This window comes from Pseudogymnoascus verrucosus (genome assembly GCF_001662655.1).
Source record: "Pseudogymnoascus verrucosus strain UAMH 10579 unplaced genomic scaffold scaffold_47, whole genome shotgun sequence".
Taxonomy (NCBI): domain Eukaryota; kingdom Fungi; phylum Ascomycota; class Leotiomycetes; order Thelebolales; family Thelebolaceae; genus Pseudogymnoascus; species Pseudogymnoascus verrucosus.
Window position 1 is genome coordinate 51,820 of NW_017263698.1, and position 18,983 is coordinate 70,802.

The 18,983-nt window shown below is 51.5% G+C and overlaps 6 protein-coding genes across 6 annotated transcripts; 2 read left to right on the forward strand and 4 right to left on the reverse strand.

Moving 5' to 3' along the window:
* Positions 1-9: 9 nt before the first annotated feature.
* On the reverse strand, positions 10-2,791 carry VE01_08302 (uncharacterized protein). Its single transcript, XM_018277728.2, has 7 exons — positions 2,515-2,791; positions 2,442-2,465; positions 2,260-2,375; positions 1,740-2,203; positions 960-1,684; positions 672-907; positions 10-601 (listed from the first exon to the last, which is right to left on the reverse strand). The coding sequence occupies exons 1-7, from the start codon at positions 2,572-2,574 to the stop codon at positions 169-171; spliced, it is 2,058 nt and encodes a 685-aa protein (XP_018127273.2). The 5' UTR covers positions 2,575-2,791; the 3' UTR covers positions 10-168.
* An 829-nt stretch (positions 2,792-3,620) lies between these two features.
* SPT7 (SAGA histone acetyltransferase complex subunit spt7) lies at positions 3,621-7,106 on the reverse strand (the record flags this gene model as incomplete). The annotated part of the gene is made up of 3 exons (XM_018277729.2): positions 6,046-7,106; positions 4,837-5,996; positions 3,621-4,784 (listed from the first exon to the last, which is right to left on the reverse strand). The coding sequence occupies exons 1-3, from the start codon at positions 7,103-7,105 to the stop codon at positions 3,621-3,623; spliced, it is 3,384 nt and encodes a 1,127-aa protein (XP_018127274.1). The 5' UTR covers position 7,106.
* Positions 7,107-7,811: 705 nt separating this feature from the next.
* VE01_08304 (uncharacterized protein) lies at positions 7,812-8,918 on the forward strand. Its single transcript, XM_018277730.2, has 2 exons — positions 7,812-7,975; positions 8,049-8,918. The coding sequence occupies exons 1-2, from the start codon at positions 7,951-7,953 to the stop codon at positions 8,666-8,668; spliced, it is 645 nt and encodes a 214-aa protein (XP_018127295.1). The 5' UTR covers positions 7,812-7,950; the 3' UTR covers positions 8,669-8,918.
* Positions 8,809-11,096, reverse strand: VE01_08305 (uncharacterized protein). The gene is made up of 2 exons (XM_018277731.2): positions 10,683-11,096; positions 8,809-10,618 (listed from the first exon to the last, which is right to left on the reverse strand). The coding sequence occupies exon 2, from the start codon at positions 10,550-10,552 to the stop codon at positions 9,080-9,082; it is 1,473 nt and encodes a 490-aa protein (XP_018127299.1). The 5' UTR covers positions 10,553-10,618; positions 10,683-11,096; the 3' UTR covers positions 8,809-9,079.
* Positions 11,097-11,333: 237 nt separating this feature from the next.
* VE01_08306 (uncharacterized protein) lies at positions 11,334-14,396 on the forward strand. The gene has a single exon (XM_018277732.2). The coding sequence runs from the start codon at positions 11,861-11,863 to the stop codon at positions 14,357-14,359; it is 2,499 nt and encodes an 832-aa protein (XP_018127298.1). The 5' UTR covers positions 11,334-11,860; the 3' UTR covers positions 14,360-14,396.
* A 1,755-nt stretch (positions 14,397-16,151) lies between these two features.
* VE01_08307 (uncharacterized protein) lies at positions 16,152-18,744 on the reverse strand. The gene is made up of 8 exons (XM_018277733.2): positions 18,697-18,744; positions 18,209-18,642; positions 17,955-18,139; positions 17,863-17,899; positions 17,743-17,810; positions 17,307-17,692; positions 17,169-17,236; positions 16,152-17,113 (listed from the first exon to the last, which is right to left on the reverse strand). Exons 2-8 carry the CDS (start codon positions 18,435-18,437, stop codon positions 16,785-16,787), a joined length of 1,302 nt encoding a protein of 433 aa, XP_018127294.1. The 5' UTR covers positions 18,438-18,642; positions 18,697-18,744; the 3' UTR covers positions 16,152-16,784.
* Between the last annotated feature and the right edge of the window lie 239 nt (positions 18,745-18,983).

Below are 18,983 nucleotides of genomic sequence, written 5' to 3' on the forward strand. Positions count from 1 at the left end.
TTATATAGGCTAGAATTTATGATGTGAAGATTAAGGTTTGTAGTATGGGGCAAGTTCTACTTTAGAAAATCTAGCGTATGTGCAAATAAATAATGTCAACTATCAAAATAATATTGTACAAGAGTATAATCCGCTGGAACAAAATAACGCCAGCAGTATTGTAAGGGCCTACCATCCGCTAATCATGGAAAAGTCTTGACCAAATAAGTCATCTACCGGCCAAGATCCCCAATTCTCTATGTTAGGCATCTGATTTGATTGCAAAATCCCGCCATCAGGACCATATAGTGGTTGCGTATGCTGAATATTCCAGTTTATCTGTGGTGCGGACTCTAGGTTCAGCTGAGGAAGGCTATCCGTAGATAGAATGCCTTCCCCACTGGTGCTGGAAGTACTCTGCGATTGTTGAAGGTATGCCTTTAAGACATTATAAAACGTGGAGCAGAGTTGATACAGGCGATCGGTAATTTCAGTGGCGGCGCTAAAGGGCTCAATGGATGCAACAAAATCGCCTAGAGAGCGGAGGCTGGTAAAGTCCTTCGTTGTAACAGCTTCGCAGAATATAATTAGAAAGGGGGCGAATGGGCTGGAATTCAGCGTCCTGTCGAGTATTAGAGATATTGCAGAGACTGCGACTGATTTTTTGAGCAGAATTCGCAGTGACAACTTACCAGTTAGTATAACCTCTCCAGACGTCTTTACTGCCTTTATAGCGTGCAGCTGCTATATGGTGGAGTTCTAGCGCTTTCCTGGCAGATGTCACGCATTCAGAGCAAAATACCACGGTTTCGGATGTAGGCGGAGGTATAACGCGGTAGGTGACCGTGAGAAGACCGTGATACACAACCTCTGTTGCCTCAAGAGCTGCTTGGAGAACATCGAAATATATAGCATGATTATGTTGAAACTACGCAACGTTAGTCACGAAATGAGTAAGAAAGGGGGGCGTTGCAACTCACAGAAATCCATCGTTCATGCCAAGCTTTAATATCTGCGGCTAACTTGTGAGCCTGGCCGATGCGGTATTCTGCTGGCAAAGACATGGCAGCCCCAGAATACAGCTCAGTGAATACTCTCCCTTGAAATTTCGTTATGTCAACCCAACTTACCCAGACGGCATGCCATGAGTAGAGGCTTACATCTTCGGGATATGACGGAAGTGTTGTCAATATATCGCAGTCCTGTAAAGTAGGAACATATGCTAATCGGAGGGAGAGAGATCTTTCCAGACAGAAAATGTTCCAGAATGCAAGCTTCTTCGCCTGGATCTCTTTTGTTACATAGATTCCGGCCGGTATACGATGGTAACCTAGCGTCTGGCTCATCTGTGCCGCCGCCATTGATAATAGGCGACAGAGATACGGTTTAACGCTCTCTGTTGCGTGAAAAGCCCCTAAGGCTAACGCTTGGCAAGCTTCCAATGACGGACTTGTAGATAGATGAAAGTTCTCCAACACCACCTCAAAATTCAACTGACACATAGATGCAAAGCGGCGAAAGTCAGACGTCTGCTCCTCTGATCTCGACACATCTTGTTCCGCAAACATATAATACAGACCTCCGTTCACCAGAGCAAACAGAGCAGGAGAAACGTCGGGCGTAGAACTATAAAGGCCTCTGCAAAGACTTGCAAAGTTCGATACATCCATCAGAGGCAATTTTAAGAAAATCCGAGGGATATTCTCTACAATTCTGCAATTAGCTACCATACAATCAATGACATCGAATCAAGCACTCACTATTGGCAAAACGCAACACATCTTCAACCACCTCAGCAGGTGGCAGTTCAAAGTCCGACAAAGATAAAGATGTTATATTCCGCGCAGGCGTGAAGCGTAAGTCATGGAGTGGTGAGCGATCGCTCTGAGTCCTAATAACATTCTGAAGTGCGGTCAGAGCTTCCAACATGTTCGGATCCCGCCGGAGCGAGGTGCTCGAAGTAAGCATTTCAAACACCGATTTCGCATGGATCGAGTGACCGAGGAGAGTAGTACGGCCATGCACATCGTTTGCTTCCTGAAGTAAGGGAGATGGAGAGTACTCGGGCAATTTTTGCTGTACTTCGCTCTGGGCAGCCCGCTGTGAAAATGATGCGCTGGAGACATCCTGGCTCCGCTGAGTGTCCTTGTCCCTGGCCGTCAGCTCTTGAAGCATCTTTTCAATAGAGACTAGACGGCCATCGATCTGGACCACCTTTTCTTCACTTCTTCAGTTAACAGGATTCAAAAATATAAGGGTCTCTGACTTGACTGCACATACTAGCGGCTTGAAGTTGGGGTCCTATCCCGCGCCGCTCGCGGCACTGATAGAGAAAAGTGGCACTCAGTGCCGTGGAGCCGGCAATTCGAGCATGGTATTGCACGATCGCACCGAGCCTAGATTGTGTTAATTTATGTTGAATTTTCAAGGGGGATGGATAGGGGTAATTGTGTTCTACGAACCTTTCTTGCGCGGCATGCGTCACACTTACTATCTGTCAGTACAACATTCTCAATTATGGAATGGGCAGCTTACTGCTCGTGGCTTATTGCTCGGCACAGATGATGGAGCCCCCTCGTATCTTCCTATATCCATATCGCTATGCTGGATGACAAATTTGCCATTGGGCTGATGAGATTAACAGACGATCGAATAAAAATACGAAGTGCATTTCTATACGATGAAAGCCAAGCATTTACATCACACACACGTGAGCGGCACGTGTTTTGCTGTCTCCAAACATAATTTACTTTGCCAAAAAAAAACAATACAAAGAGAGTTAACAAAAGCGTATTAATTAATATATCCTGGGTTAATGTCGCGTTGACACATTTGTCGTTGCATATTGTTTGAGCAACGTAAATAAGCGGAAGGTGGGGTTTGCGCCGTGGTTTCATGGCTTTATTTTCGCTCGCTTCTCCTATTTTATTGTTTTCAGGTGATATTTATATTGGGTCACATATAGAGGCATTATCAGACAGATTTTATAGACGCAGGATGTATTTTAAGACTATCCAGCGCTTTACTTCAGTACAACACGCATCAATACAAGCATCACCGTCCCTCCCTTCTCCCGCCCTTTCCCATTCTCCCTTCCTCACCCTTCAAATCCTCTCGCCTCCCCTCTCCTCCCTCCACAACGAAAACAACCAAACACAAAAAAACCCCTTCCCATCTCCAAAAAATCCCACCCACAAAAACAAAAGCCCCTAAGTAACAAGAGAAAAGAAAGTGCAAAACCACAAAGCAAAAAACGAAGACTCCTCCTCCCCCATCCACCCGTTTCCAATGCAAAAAAGAGAGAAAGACAAAAATACGAAAGTGAAGGCAACAAGACGGAAAAGAAAAACGGAACAACAATTAGCGCCCCCTGGATTGGGCTGGTTATCGTACAGTACAGCCGGTTGATGATGCGGAAACGGATTGGGCACCGGGTGATGGACGCCATATGAACACAGATACCCTTTTTATATACTTCTCTCCCCCGCAAGCTTCCTCCCATCGTCGTGGGTGTGGCGTGTGTGTAGATGTAGAAGTCGACATTCGCAAGGCTTGCACGATTTGTCGTCTCCCTCAGCGCAGCTGGCTCAGTAAAGAACACCCCCCCCCCACCCCTCCATTGCAAAACCACCACCCCCCAATCACCTCTCAATACTCTCCGGGCTAATCGGCCCAACCGCCCCTCCTTCTTCCTTCCCCCCCTCCTCCCCCATCTCACTATCCACCCTCTCCATCCCCACCCCCCCGGGCAAAATCCTCTTCTTCCCCCCCTTCTCTGGGCTCCCCCCCCCCGTCTTCCCCACAGCAGCAATACCAACAGCCCCATTAACCAGCTGCTCCACCCCTCCCTCAAGCTTCTTCTTCTTCTTCGCATTCCCCGCCTGCTCCTTGAGCGGGCGCTTGCGCGGACTCGTGATCTTGCCCGTCGGCGGGAGGCGCGGTTTAGGGAACCGCTGCTTCAGCGGTAGATCCTCGTCTTCTACCAGCGGCTCGTCGCTGTTAGCATGTAGCTTGGCGAGGAAGAAATTCTTCACCAGCCCGATTTGCGATTGTATGTTCTCGCGCGTCACGGGGCGGAGTGTGGGGAGGGTTTCGAAGAGCGTTGCGGCGGCAGGGCCAGCGGCGGGGTTATTGGCGTTGTGCGCGCTGTGGACCTTGGCCTGAAGCAGATGCAGCGGTACTGAGAGGGACGCGAGCCCGAATTCCTTGTCCAGGCCTAGCTCCTTGAAACCGAAGAAATCCTCGTCGATGTCGTCTGCGAAGTCGCCCCCGACGAACTGCTCGCTGCCGTCGTTGAAGGCGCCTACGCCGTCCGTGCCTGCGTCTACGAGGGCTGGGCGGAGAAGATCGGTTAAGTGCGCCTTCATGCGCTCGTGCATGACGCCTAGCTTGGTACCGAAGCGTTCATTGTCATCCTTGGCGTAGCTCTCGAGTGTCTCAACGTCTAACCCGCTCTCGCTGAGGGTATGCAGCATGACCTCCTCGTTGGTGAAGCGCTCCTGCCACTCTGCGCCATTCTGGGCTGCGAGACCCGTGGCGGGTACTTTGGGCGCCTCACGGTAGATGGCGAATGTGCGCGCGATCTTGGTGAAGTAGTCCGCGGCGATGTCGGTGATGACGTCGAGGGCTGAGGGCTGTAGCTCCTCGAAACCGGCGTGGTAGCAGAGTTTGCCGACGGAGCGGCGGAGGGCGGCTTGGCATACCCATTTGGACATTACGGGGCCCTCGTCGGATTGGACGTATGGCTCGATGTCGGCCTCGTAGAAGGGCTGGGGGTTGTACTTTTGGAATTGGTTGTTGTACATCTATGATGGGATTAGCATGTTGTAGAACATATGAGACCGACAAATAGCTTACCTGAGTCTGCAACTGCATCTGTTTGACCACTCCAATCTTCGAACAGATCTTCCTGGTCTCCTGCATTTGCCTCATATTGCTCTCCATCCGTTCCGTCAGCTTGCTCTGCGGCGATCGGAAGTGGCCCGCTGGAATCATGCGCAGGAACTCGCTTGTCTCGACGAGATTCCCCGATGCATCCTCAATCCACTGCAGCTTCTCCGGCACATCTGGGATGGCTGACAGAGGATCATAGTAATCGGGCAAGACACGTTCGTCATCGCCTCCCTCCATACCTTCGGCCAGAGTCTCAGATCCTTTGACAGGCTCCTTCCCATCAGCAGCTTTGGAATCAACCGCATCTCCACCTTCCGCTACATTATGCTGACGAATCCATCTCCTCATGCCAGCCTTCGTTCTAAGAAGCGCGGGCTCATCAGGGTTGAGCCTGTCGCCTTTGAAAAGCTTATGTCTCTCCTTCGCAGCGAGCGCACGGTCCTTCTTAGTAACCTGCTTCCAAACTCGGTACTCCTCATCCTCTTGGAGATCCTCTGCGGCAGCGCCTAGCGCCTGGCCAAGCGCCATCCCATTCATTGACGGTCCGTCAATGTCCATCATATCAGCCTGGCTCCCCGTTCCAGGCATTCCGCCGGGGGTGTTCGAACCTCCCAGCGTGGGCGAGCCAAAGCCGTTCTGGCTGCCTTCTACCCCGAAATCCGAGCCCTCGTGGATCAGATTTCCGATCACGCTGTTGAGCGGGAGCACGGGCTTCTGGTCTACGCCGGGAGTGCTCTCAGCCCGACCAGGCGCGACCTTGCGTGCCTTGGAAGAGCCCTTGACACCTGTCTTGCCGGGTGCCTTGCGCCCTCGTGATGACATAATCGGCTCATCGTCGCTTTCATCACCGGCGTCATCTTCGACGCCATTTTGCTTGCGTCTCTCCTCAGCTTCTACCTCGGCTCTAGGTCTAACCACGATATCTGGTATTAATGGAACCAGCTTCTCTGCCTCTCTTCGCATGCAATTCGCGTTGCGGCGAAGGGGGTGACTAGGATCGGCGTTGTATTTGAGGCAGTTACTCCATATCAGATCGAGGTCTGAAACGAAGTCTGCTTTGGATTTATACAAAAATGTCTTTAGCTTTTTCGTCATCTGTCCTAGATCCATTGGTGTTTTGATGACTGAACTGATTAGCCTTGCTCGCAGAGTCATTTTTGTCACTATACTTACTAGCATTGTAGTCTGGCGCATCTCTCTTGTTAACCCGCGTGAGGAAGGGCGCAGAGTACTCTGTCATCGCCTTAAGCTCGCTCAGCACCTTCTCAGCGGCTTCGTATAATTCTTCCTGGCCAACGTTCTCTTCGCTGGCCCACTTGCTTCTATTCTTGCGCACTTCGTTCATCAATGATCGTAGCTCGGCATCTGATGCACGCACTTGGTCGCGCTTTAAGTCGATGCGCGCAATGAGGTGCTTCAGGGTCAAGCTCGACGCGCCCAGGTTCGCACTGGACAGTGTGCCGTGGTGCTCTCCATTGGGGCCTGTCCCGCCATGCGAGTTATTTCCATGGTCCATCTCAGCATCAATCTGCTTCTCGGACTCCTCCAGCTTCTGCTGCTCTAGCATGGCCACGCGATCATTTTCCAAGGTGTAAAAGAGGGTGTTGAAACTCCTCTTCACCGCGTCCTCTGTAGCTTTCTTATCAGCCTCGAGCTGCTTCCTCGCATCTTCCGACGTCTTTGGTTGTGTTTGTGATGCAGATTCCTTCTCTTTATCAGATTGCTTCGATAGTGATTTGTCGCTCTGTTGCGCCGGGGAGCTCCCAGATTTCGAGGGGGAGAGCAGATTTCCGGAATGCTTGCTCGTGAGTTGTGGTCGAGTGTCGCCCTCCTCCTCCTCATCATCGTACTCATCATAATCCTCATCGTCATCCACAGCGCGACCCCCCCTCTTCGTCGCGACCTCGGGAACCGCGTCCTCCATCTCGGCATCCATCACCACCGCCCCCTCCCCATCCCCGATCTCCTCCTCCTCCCCCCCTTCCCCCCCAAACAACCTCGCAATCCTCGCCTCACTCCTCCGATACAACTCCCTAAATAACTCCACCTGTCCTCCCCCATCCTCCTCCCCATTATCCTCCCCGGCTACGGCCGCCATAGCGACCACTCGCGCACTCTGCGAATCTTCAAAGCCATCCTGCGACGCCCGCCCCGCGTCCGCATATCCAATTCCCTCCTCGCTCAGTCGCGGCGCGTCGGCGACGCCCAGCGGCGCGGCCCCGATGCCAGGCATGTTGCGGCGTCGGGCAGAGATGAGTCGCGGCGAGGGAGAGCTCGCAGCATCCGCGCGCGGTCGCGGCGAGCTGTCGGGGCGCGGCGCGTGCTCAAGTCCGGTGCTGGCGCGCGGCCTGCATTGGGAGATGATGGAGCTGCGATTTGAGGGTGTGGCTGATGCGTGATGTTGAGATATTTGATGGATTGTCAAGGCCGGTTTTGGTCCTGGGGTTGGACTGACGTTGGAGCGCGGGCGAGGTTGGGTGCTAGTAACGAGAGCGAGCGGTGGACTGTACTGGACGGTGCAGAACACCAAATTTATTTACTAGGCCGAGGGTGAACTACGATTAATTATATCTCGCCCGCGAAGTAAGGTAATGGGAATTATGAAAATCTAAATATCAATTCAAGCTCATTATCTATAATTTGACCCATATAATGTTCCCCGTCCGATTGCTAAATTGTGGATTTATTGACGCTGTTTTCCCCAGATCCCCACTGACTTCCCCCAAGGCCCAAGGGTGTCGCTTCGTCAGAACATCAGATGTAATTTACTGTACGGAGGACGGAGCAACTTCTTCCAGATCACGTGGTTAAACACGACCGCATTCACGTGACAATAAACAAACTCACACACGTGATTAAACACAGACCTATCAACACGTGACATGCACTCATAACGCATACGCAACTTACCAAAGTGGATCCCCATACGCCAACACAGCCAGGAATAGATCCAAGCTCCCAACATCAGCACGAAACCTCACCCACCCCAGCCTCGCCTTCCGCAAAAAAACCACAACTCACCAAACACAGACAATGCTCTAAACCATCCCAATCACCCAACCAACAAAACTAAATACCATGCGCATCCGACTTCCCTTCGCCGGTAAGCTCCCTCCTCCCCCCCAATCCCCCCAGGTCCTCCCCACCCTAAGAACAAGGCTGACGTACCCCCCAAGGAGCCTTCCTCATCCTCCTCCTCGGCGCGGCCTACCTCGGTCTCTCCTCCCTCCAGCTCGCTCTCCACATCAACGACAAAGCCCTCCACTTCCTCACCTTCTTCCTCCTGACCCTCTGCTTCTACTGGATCCTCGACACCTCGCGCCGCCGCACCCTCAACCTCACTCTCTCCATCTGCACCGCCTTCCTCGGCGTCGGGAGCGAATTCCTCCAAGCCCTCTTACCAAATGGGCGCGACTTCGACGCCTACGACATCCTCGCCAATGTCCTGGGGAGTCTCGCGGCGGTGGGATTGAGTACGTGGTATCACAAGCGGATGGTAGAACGAAAACGGCTGCGCAAGAATTACTCCGCCGTGCCGGGGGAGGATGGGGATGGCGATATGGATGTTGAACTTGGAGAGGGGGGCGGGGCGCAGGAGAGTGGTGTGGTGCCGGGACATACGGCGCCGCAGGCGGTGAGTTTGGAGGAGGAGGTTGATGCCTGGGATGAGAATGCGGAGGATACGTGGGAGGAGGATGATGCGGGGGTTGTGAGTCCGGAGGGGGAGGGGGGGAAGTTGACGCCGAGTGCTAGTAGTGGGGGTGATGAGGGGGAGGGGAAGAAGAGGGCGGATTGAGTTGATTGAGTTGGAAGATGGCCAAATTTTGATGATGGATATGATTAGAGGGCGTTTGCTGGGTGTTCGGCGTGTATACCATTCGAAAAGAAAGGGGGATTTTTTATATGGATGTGGGAAAGGGTTGTGTATTTCTGTGCTGTAGGATCTATAAACACTCTGCTTTGAATGCACGGCGTTGCTAGATGCTATTTTTAATTAAAGTGCAATTTGGAAAATATGTATGTAGTTGCATTTATTACTAAACGCCTGTTTGGCAATCTTCGTTTCCATGCCGTCCGAGACATCCGCTCGACGACACAGACGTGCAAATACGATAGCCCGCCGTGTAAATCTAAATTGGTATCACTAATAGCCGCTGCAAGCACCCTCCTCGATTCTCCATGCAATTCCCCGTCCGGAGCCCCAGCTCTAGAAAGTAACCGATCGCCTCGACTCAACAGGCGAATCCGGTGGACTTCCTCCATTAACGTACATATACAGCCGACTCAGATCTTTCACCTTCAACCCCGCCACCTCCCTCGGCATTTTCCAGACCTCATCCACATCAATCTCCACCGCCAACTCCCCATTCGAAGCCGCCGCCACCGGCATAGACGGCGGATGCAACGACGTCTCCCCTTTCTTCCCGTTGATCTCAAAAGAAGTAAACGGATACCTCGCATCCGACACCCTAACAAACTTCTCCTCGTGCCCTCCCCCCTCTCCGCCATCATCCCCAAAATGCACATGCATATCCCACACCCCTCCCTCCTCCAACGTCACCTCCCTCAACTTCTTATCCAGCGGAAACAGGCGATCAAGATAATGCTGGTTCATCAAATGTCCACTCTCCGGAATCTGAAAGACGCGTCCCTGATACCCTCCTCTCGCTTTCCCGGCTTCGATCGCCACTTCTCCCCCTGCGGCAGCGAGGGCTTCAGTCTTCATAGCTTTCGACTTTGCGACTGCAGGGAGAGGGTTGATACTATGCAATATCCCCCATCTCGACACAAAATCCCGCTCATTAGCGTAGTGCTCAATATACGATATCGCGCTCGCCGTAGGATGCCTCGCCGTCGGTTTCGCCGAGACTCTCGGGTTATTGAAGTGGTTCGCCGCGCACCCAAAAGTGTAGATCTCCAGTTTACTCAACTTCTCCTGACTCAACTGTTCCAGCAGCCAATCGACGATAAGACCCCCCTGGATGCCGCCCTGGGAGTGCAGGATCAACACCACTTTGTTGACGGGGCTCAGCATCGCCACGCGCAGGATCTCGTAGCAGATCCGTACGTCGTTCGTGCAGTAGTCGAAGGTCCGCTCGATTAGGCACTGGATGACATCGAATAAGATGCCGGCTGTGCGGTTGTGTGCGCCACGGACGGGACGCTGGAAGGTGAGGGATAGCCGGTCGATGTTAGCTTGCATCCAGTGCCTCCCGACTGCTACGCCGTTGATGAATATCCATTCCTCGTCTGCGTGTGCGCCGAGGTGTTTCAGCACCGCGGGGTTGGATTCAAACGTCCCCTGGGAGCCGTTAAGGCAGTAACAGAAGAGCCTGTTCAGTAACACAAAGACAAAGACGTAGAGCGCCACCATCCACAGGGGGAAAAGCAGCCAGAGCGGCGTGGAAAGGATGAAGAGCCCCTGTGTGATGAAGAGGATCACGTGGTTGAAGATGGAGAAGATGTTGCCGGGGGAGGGGTAGAGTTCATCGTAGAATCCGGTCGGCCAGGGGCGCCAGGGCGTGATGATGGAGAAGATGGAGGGGAGTAGGTGGATGAAGGTTATGAAGTCGGAGCGGAGGAGTTGCCAGGGCGAGGATGTGTAGGCTAGTGGTGCGCTGGGCTTGGAGAGGGGGATGAAGGGCGGGGGGTTCTCATCTGTGGTGGTGATGGCAGGCATCTTGAAGTGGTGGGTGTTGGAACTGGCGGTGTCCCAGCCGCGATATGTTGGTGAAATGAAGTGATACTGCAGTCGTTTTTGTAAGAAGAAGGTTGTAGATCAAGTTGGGATAAAGCAGGAAGGTCCAAACCTTATACCGACGCTGTTTGCACTGTTCCGTGAGTTGACAGACAGGCAGCCACAAGGATATGCTTGCACCCCAGAGCCTAAGTACTCATACTCCAGAGAGAACAGTTTAGCGCTTACCGCAGATGATCCCCTACTTTGGTAATATTCAGTATGATGCTGCAGGTGATTCAGAGCTGAGGAGGAAGTTAACACGAGAAGGAGGGCATAGGAATGTGGCTGGTGATGATATTATGTCTCAAAGAGGCAGGGGGGAAGTTCATCCTTCGAGGAAAGTACGTAGTAGAGTAGGAAGAAGGCTGAGACGGGGCGGAATGCTGGACGTATAGAACTCGAATACCATGGAATATATATATTTATTTATGTATATATCTGTATAGATACATATATGCTCAGCTGAACAGAAGCTGAAGAGCACCTGATTTGAGGTTAAACAAACAAGAACAGGCGATCTGGTCACGAGGCTGGAGACAGGGGTAGGCACCTGCCAAGAGTTCCGGAGATGTGGAGGAAGTGAGTGTAACAAGGCCCCAAGAGATTTTTGAATCAGCGACTCCCCAGTCACATGACCTCTATCTCCTCTGTACCTTTAGATAACCTTTAAATAGATAGTGTTATCTTTGTTTACTTTCTTACAGTGTAGTTTAAAGCATCATCAATCTCTCCCAGCTCATATACCACCGTAAATTAGGAGTTGTTGAGCTGCACTCACTCATCACCCGCCAAGTGTAAACAAACCCGGCACTTGGCTGATCTCTCCGTTGCCATGCCCCCATCCCGTCCAATCCAAAATCCCAACCCAGACGCGTCTATGCACAAACACGGCGCGTCTCACCCAATCGTCCCCATATGCAGGCTCTCATCCCGAACCACCTTTCAAGGCCCTAGTTTGTGTTTACTTCTTTCCTATTATGGCCAAGAACCCTGATACAGGGCCCATTTATGGACCGCGGTGACTATAATGTTTTGACTTATCTTGCTCTCGTCTCTTCTCTCTCTCTTCTCTCTCCTCCCATCGCGTCTCTGTTTGTGTATCTGTTTGTGCCTCCTTCTTGTTCATGGTCATTGCCATGAAGCATTTCTTTTCAGCATAATTTACGACACTCGACTACTAACAGCAGCAAACTTGTGATATATATTTACCAAGAGACTTATACGACTAGCCTCCACCACCGTCCAACAATGAACGACCTTCCCAGTCCTGCTCCCTCGAGCTCAACTTTCGATGATGAGCTCCCAATAGCTCTCAGACGGGTCCGGAGAAGCTGCTCAAACCAGAATCTCCTACAAGATTCTCCTTCCAGAGCTTCCCGCCGAAGCAACCGCGTCTTTGGAATCGAAACTCCACCAGCAACTCCCCAGCGAAGGAAGAAGCGTGTCAGGTTCTCTGACCCAGGCCCTGCTATTGCAGCAGCTACTGGCCTGACGCCTTTCATCAACCGCCACTTCTCGATTTCCACACCGTCAAGCAATCGAAGACACTCGGCCCCCAGCCAATGGAATCTTGCACAAGATGATGCCCCGCTATCGGGCACTCTGCAGTTTGCACCACTCCGTCAAGTCCTTGATGGAAGGGTCAAGAGACGCATACGAAGAAACCGATTGAGTGAGGAGATCAACACTATCGAATGGGAAAAGAAACAAGAGAAGAAGGCTGAGCGGGGAGAGATATCAAGACTACAACATGCCCTCCGCCAGAAGGATATCGAGCTACAATACCTACGCGAAGAGCAAGAAACTGCAAGTCAACTAGGCGGCGAAGCTCTGACTCCGACTGCTCGAGTACACGACCTCGAAGCACAGGTTGCTGAGCTCAAAGCAGAGTTGGAGAAGAGAGAAGTCTCTGGACAGGATGACCCCAACTGGACTATGGCCGCCCGTGACCCATACGATGAGGATGCTTTCATGCAAGATTATGATAATGACTTCGATGACGGGATGACCGAAATGATTATCAGCACCCCCCTACGCCGCTCCTTCCCTTCACCACCAGCAACAGTCCCCAACACCCCCAGCAAAGGGCCAGTCAACCACAACATCGGCGTCCAAGCCTCCATACCCGACCCTTCCAAACAACTCCTAGAACAACAACTCCAAACACTCCAATCCGAACTCGCCTCTCTCACCAAAACACTCGAGCTCAGCAACACAACCCACGACCGCCTCTCCGCCAAACTCGCCCCCTTCATAACCCCCATCGACGCCTGCCCCAACGAATCCCTCGACTTCGCCCTCGACAGCATCCTCACCCACCTCGCCCTCGCCCAATCCTCGGAGCTCGAATCAACACACCGCTTCACAGCCCTAACCACCGAACTCCACGCCCTCTTCCCCACCACCAGCACCCCCTCCGGCGCCTCCGCCGAAGAAATCATCCAAGCCTTGCACTCCCAATTCCGCGCCGCCCGCCTGGAATTAGAGTATCTCCTCCCCGGCGAGCAGCCAGAGGGCTTCGACAACACCGCCCTCCTCTCCATGCTCCTCGCCCGTCTCCGCCAACTCGTCGACCGTGTAAAGACCCAGGATGACCACATAGACCAGTACCACGAGCAAGAACTCTCTCTCCGCTCCCAACTCTCCGCGCGCGTCTCAGCCATGCAAGGCCTACAAGAGAAACTCGCCAGCGCAGACGTAGTAATCCGCACCCTCGAGCGCGAAGTCGGCGACAAAGACGCGGGGTTGCGGAAACTCACCACCGCGCTAGAAAGTTACCGCACCGAGGTCTCGAATCTGGAAACCCTCATCTCCCGACTGGATGTTGAGCACACCGCTACGATCGAATCGGCGAAACAACAACTCTCCTCCCTCCACGCCGCGGCGGAATCACGCATCCAGCAGGAAATGAACAACGCCTCCACCATCCAAGGGCAGGCAGAGGAGCGAATCCGCCAGGAAATGGAGAATGCGGCGTCGATACAAGCAGCCGCGGAGCAGCAAGCTGCGCAGGCGGCGGCGGAGTCGGAGTTACATGACTCCCTTATCCGCGAGCTGGATGCGCGGCTCTCGTGCGCGATTATCGCTTCAGACACTCTACGCGCTGAGCTAGAGGAGCTGGCTACCACCCACGCAGCCGAGACATCCGCCCTCGTCACCGCGGCCTCGGAGCGCGAAATCTCCCACGCCGAAGAGACGTCCGCCCTCCGCGCCGTCGCCACACAGCGGGAGACAGACCACGGCGCAGCGCTCGCCCTCCGCGACGCGCGCGTGTCGGAGTTACGAGAGGAAGTGGGACGCGTGAATGTTGCGCTTAGGGGGGCACATGAGACGATCGCCATCCTAGGGAGAAGGGTTAGGGGATTGGAGATCGTGGTGGAGGGCGAGAAGATGAGGGGGAGGGAGGGGGTGGAAAGGATTAGGGGGGAGTTGAGACGGGTGCTGGAGATGGGGAAGGGGGGGACGCCTGCTAAGGGGAGGAGTGAGGGGGTTAGGAGGGCGTTGGGTCTTGATGCTAATATTGACGCGGGGGTTGATGGTGCGGCTGGTGTTGCGGTCAGTGGGGTACCAGAAGGACCAAAGGTGGGAGTAGTAAGACAAGGAGGCCTCTTCGATAAGGAACTTGCTAGACGCAGAAGTGGGAGTCTTGGCGCTGGAGGGGAGAAGAAGAGACGGAGGTATGATTCGGGACTTGGGTTTTTGGATGAGGAAGAGGAGGGTGAGGGGGGGATTGGACGGGCGCTGTAGTCATTCGCTACAATATTTTCTTTTGTTTTGTTTAGAGGGCGTTGCGGGGAGTTTGGGGGTGTTTTGGGGGGGGCCTTGTATAGATGTTGAATTGGTGCGTGTTTGGGTTGAATTTATATTTTATATCATATCATATTATATCAATTTATTTATTTATTGCAGTTGAAATGAAAAAATATGTGATCTGATCAAGTCCTGCCACTACATAGAGATTATATTATTTTATACCATATCTATTTATTCACCGAACTTGAAAGTAAAAAGATATTATGGAGCTCTACAACTGCATATAGAATATATTTTATATTTCTACTACACAACACTCATTCATGGCATGCTGAGTCTCAATAATCCTGATTCGACCCACTAAGTCAAGAATCAGACTCATAAGTCGACGAGTTTTCAAGCTCAGCCCTGTCTCACCTTCCCTCTGCCCCCTACTCGCCCAGTTTCCCACACCTCTCCCAACTCGGCTGGGGTTTTGAGGATCGGTTGGCTAGACGGTTCTTTACGATGAAAATTATTGTTATACTTGCGCTGCTACTCGCTGGGTTTAAATATGTGTAAGACGAATATATACACCCACTGTCTCTAATACCGGGGCATGTTACGTTTTTAATGCCCTTCCAACGTTATGTTATTCGTCTGTACACTGCGAGTTTCTGAAAGATTACGATGGTATAGCTAAACCGAAATACGTGTAACGCGCGCGTATATCACGTTATGTGTCTGTAGCCAGGACATTGCAGGGTTTTTGGGCGATGCAAGTGTAACTGTCTTACTTTTCGGCTCTGGGATAGGGGATCTTGGTTTTATGATAGAATGTGGCGCTGCGTTAAGTTTAGTTATTGCTGCACACCCCCTGGTATGACTGGCTGGCTTTCTTTCTGCTCTGGGATATGAGAATTTCTTCGTCTTATGAGAGAAAATGGCGCCGAGTTAGGTTTTAATTTTGCTGCCCGTTGAGGGATCAGAGAGGCTGCTACTATATAGTACTCATACCCCCTCTATGCCCTTTCCAAAGCAGCCTCCTAACTACTACTTTAGCTATCACTGATCTAGCCTACAGGGCACACTCCGAGTCAAAATTCTCCTTTCCCAGCTCCTCCCACTTGCTCTTGCCACCTCAGCGGTGGCTCAAACCGCACAGGTAACGTCGATATAAACACATTTAGGGGGGACGCATCACTAATTCCCAACCTTTGTCAAGATCACATTCTACTCAGCCTTCAAATATCAGGGCAAATCAGTCAACTACACTACATCAGCCTCTGATCAGCAAAACCACTGCCAAGACATCTACCTTTCCCTGTACGCCCCTTCCTACCCCTCTACACCCAACACGCAACTAAACACACATACAGCGACGGCCGCCCTGCCTATTCCGCTCGTCTCAGCACCGGCTGCGTGTGCCGCATGTTCCCGTGAGTCCCTCCCCTGGAAACTTAGTATGGTAATGAGGTGCTGACGCCGGCAAAGTGAGAGTGGGTGTCGGGGACACGTGGTGGTCGCCAACAAAAACGTTCCTTATATACTGCGTGAGAAAGGGGCTACTTCGGTTACATGCACGTTCCCGGATGCATAGTTCAAGAGTAGGGTGGTACGCCTGGGCTATGAGGGAGAGGTTTGCTTTTCTTGTCTTACTCTTCTGGCCCTGGGTGGAATGTCTGAATATGGGGGGATATATGTTGGGTGGAATTCTCACACTCTGTTGGCAGCTGGTTTATTGTATTGGCCCAGATTGTATTGGGGACTGTAGGCAATATAGTACACTATATTCTATATTGCGAGCTGTTAAGTTAAGTAAGGATGAGTTAATCGCTTTACTTAGTCACGAAGAGAGCTTTCATGGAACTATTTTTAGAGGGGTTGGCTGAGAGATTGATTCGACAGGTTTGGTAGGCAGTTTTTCTTTCCTGATTTGGGCGCAGGAGGTGTATTTCTGGCCAAGTCTACCATTCTCTTCTCATCATAAATGGTACATTGGACCCATCAGTATGCCTGCGCTATCACCGAGTTGTGATCTCACCACTCCACCCCATAGTCACACTGACTTCCTTGCCCCTATACAGACCGCTGCTGACTGGCAATGGGGACACCCCTGCAAACTCTCCTTAAAAATCCTACAATCACGCTATGATTGAAACCAAATGGGTATCTATGAGGGCTACATCCCGAATCTCAGCCCCCTTGTCTCGAAACAAGCAAATAGAAGAGTGATGGAATAGTGGTTAGCTCCTAGTGGCAACATATCCCCTCCTACCTCATTAAGAGGACCCAAAAACAAAACCAGTGCTTCCTCTATCACTGAGTTGTCTGTGCCCGATCCCGAGTTCCAGGCATTCCTTTTTTATTGCCTTTTCGTTTGAATCCAAGCACTACCGCCTGACTGCTTTGGGGTTGAGCAAAAAATAGGCGCCATTTATTATTCATGCGCTTTCCTATCAAAGTCCTTCAAGTAAGCCGGTCGATCCACCAACTCCACGTCCGACGCATCAGCCCGTTCAGTACTATAAACATTCACTTCCGTCGACTTGGAAATCCCCCCAAAGTTTTGGTTGCTACCAGAGTTCTCTGAGCGTTTGGAGCGATTGAAATATGAGCTTTTGTCGCTGCGATCGTATCCGGTCGAGTCGCCGGTGTCGCTGGATGACCGCATTCTACTAAAGACTGCGTGTATAGAAGGCATACAGGCAACGATGATGAAGAGATCTGCCTCGATTGCGCACCAATAGATAGTAGGCGTATTATCATCTGCGGCCATAGTAAGCAATCCTCCACGGAGTCAATTGGGGGAGGTGGGGTATACAGGTTGGATTTGAGGTTTTGGCAAACTGGACCAAGGCATGCAGTCGGGCGCAGCTAACACCAGTGATACTGAAGAAAAGCCAGTTAGCATGAGACTGAAAGACAAGCCGCCAATAAAATAGTCATTAGGTGGACTTACACAAAGCCGACGCAGAACATAGACATGATATGGATCTTCTTCTCCAAAGACATGTGAAGTTTAGCAAGCATAGGCAGCGGAAGGCACAGAATAACCAGATCGAGACCAATCTCAATGCCGCCACGGACGAAGCTGAATAGATTCATGTCGATAGAACTAGTAGCAACCATCTCGCCTTTCCAGCCATTCCAAAAGAAGTTTATGGGCGTGACCGAGAAAATCATGCAGAACGTGTTTGCGATTCCGAAGGCAGTGACAAATACCATAAGACCCTTGACAAAGAGCAAGGTCTTTTGGTCCATCATAAAGCGGAGGTAAAAGGCGAGGATGGAAACCTGGCAGAAGGCCTCGGTGGTCATATAAAAGGGGTAAGCCAGATAGAGAAACTACCTCATTGTCAGTTTCAATCGAATAATAGATTGAGGCTGTGGCTTACACGAAGGCAATTGGTAATCTGAGTTGGTGTCAAACCCCATATGTCTGTTCCAAACCCTTCCTTAACAGCTAGACGCGCAATTAACCAATGCTCATTTAGTTTCATATTTAGGCTACTAACCAAGGAGGGCTGGAATTGTCATAGCCATAGATGATAACTAGAAGTCGGAAAGAGTCAGTATGATAGAAAGGAGAACACAGAAAACTTCATACTCCAGCCAGACCAACTAAATAATCATCCCAGCCTAGCTTTGCTTGTGTAGAAAAGTGTCGATGAATCAGACGCAAAACGACCATGACCCAAGCCATAACGCCAAAGGATCCGGCGAGTCCAGTTATTGTCGTGCCCTGACTGCGTATCGGGACGCCACATGCCGCATAAGTCTGGTTGGTGCTCTCTGTACAACAATGTTAGATGCTGTTCGATGTTTATAATCGATAACAATGAGGGCTGTATGTTCACTCACGCAGATTCTCAACAACGGTGCAATTGCCAGCATTGCAAGCCGCGACAGTATTGATGAATGGTGCGTCGACGCAAAGACACCCAAGGTCAGTGGCCGAGCACGTTGTTGTGGGTAAAGCAGCCGCAAAGCATAGCAACGCGCATTGTGGTAATTGACTCAAGAGATCCTGCTGGGCGAAGCAAGCCCTCAAGAGGATTGTCCATGGTAATATGACACGAAGAAGCAACATTTCGCATGCGACTGTGGATGGCAGAACAATGACAGAACGGCTCACATGTGCCAAGGGTAGTTGATAGATATATGGGCTCAGTCTGGTCTATGCATTCAGGGGCGTTCCGAGGGAAGTGCCGAACTGTTGGTTACAGGCATGAACAGTTCGTTGCAGGCATACGTGCTATGCCTGTAACCAACAGTACAGGGAAAGGGCAGTAGATCTCAGGGGTGTTAGAAGACAATCCGGCATCTCAAAACTGGGAGACGAATCCTACATGGCCATTTCAGTATTCTATAGTTGCTTTTTCAACACTAGTTTTAAGTCCTTAACAAAACAAAGCTAACGTGAGACGCAAAGTATTCCTGTCAATGTCAATACTTGCCTCTATTAATGGCAATCGGAATAAGAAACTTTGCCACATAATTTCGGGCCCAAATACACCTGAGCTTTGGCTGGTAGTTTTCTTGCAGCCTATTAGGAGCAATAAATGGCGTGCACGGGCCGGTACGGCCCCACTTCCCCTACTAAACCGCCGAGGCACCGCGCCGTGCCGCACACGAT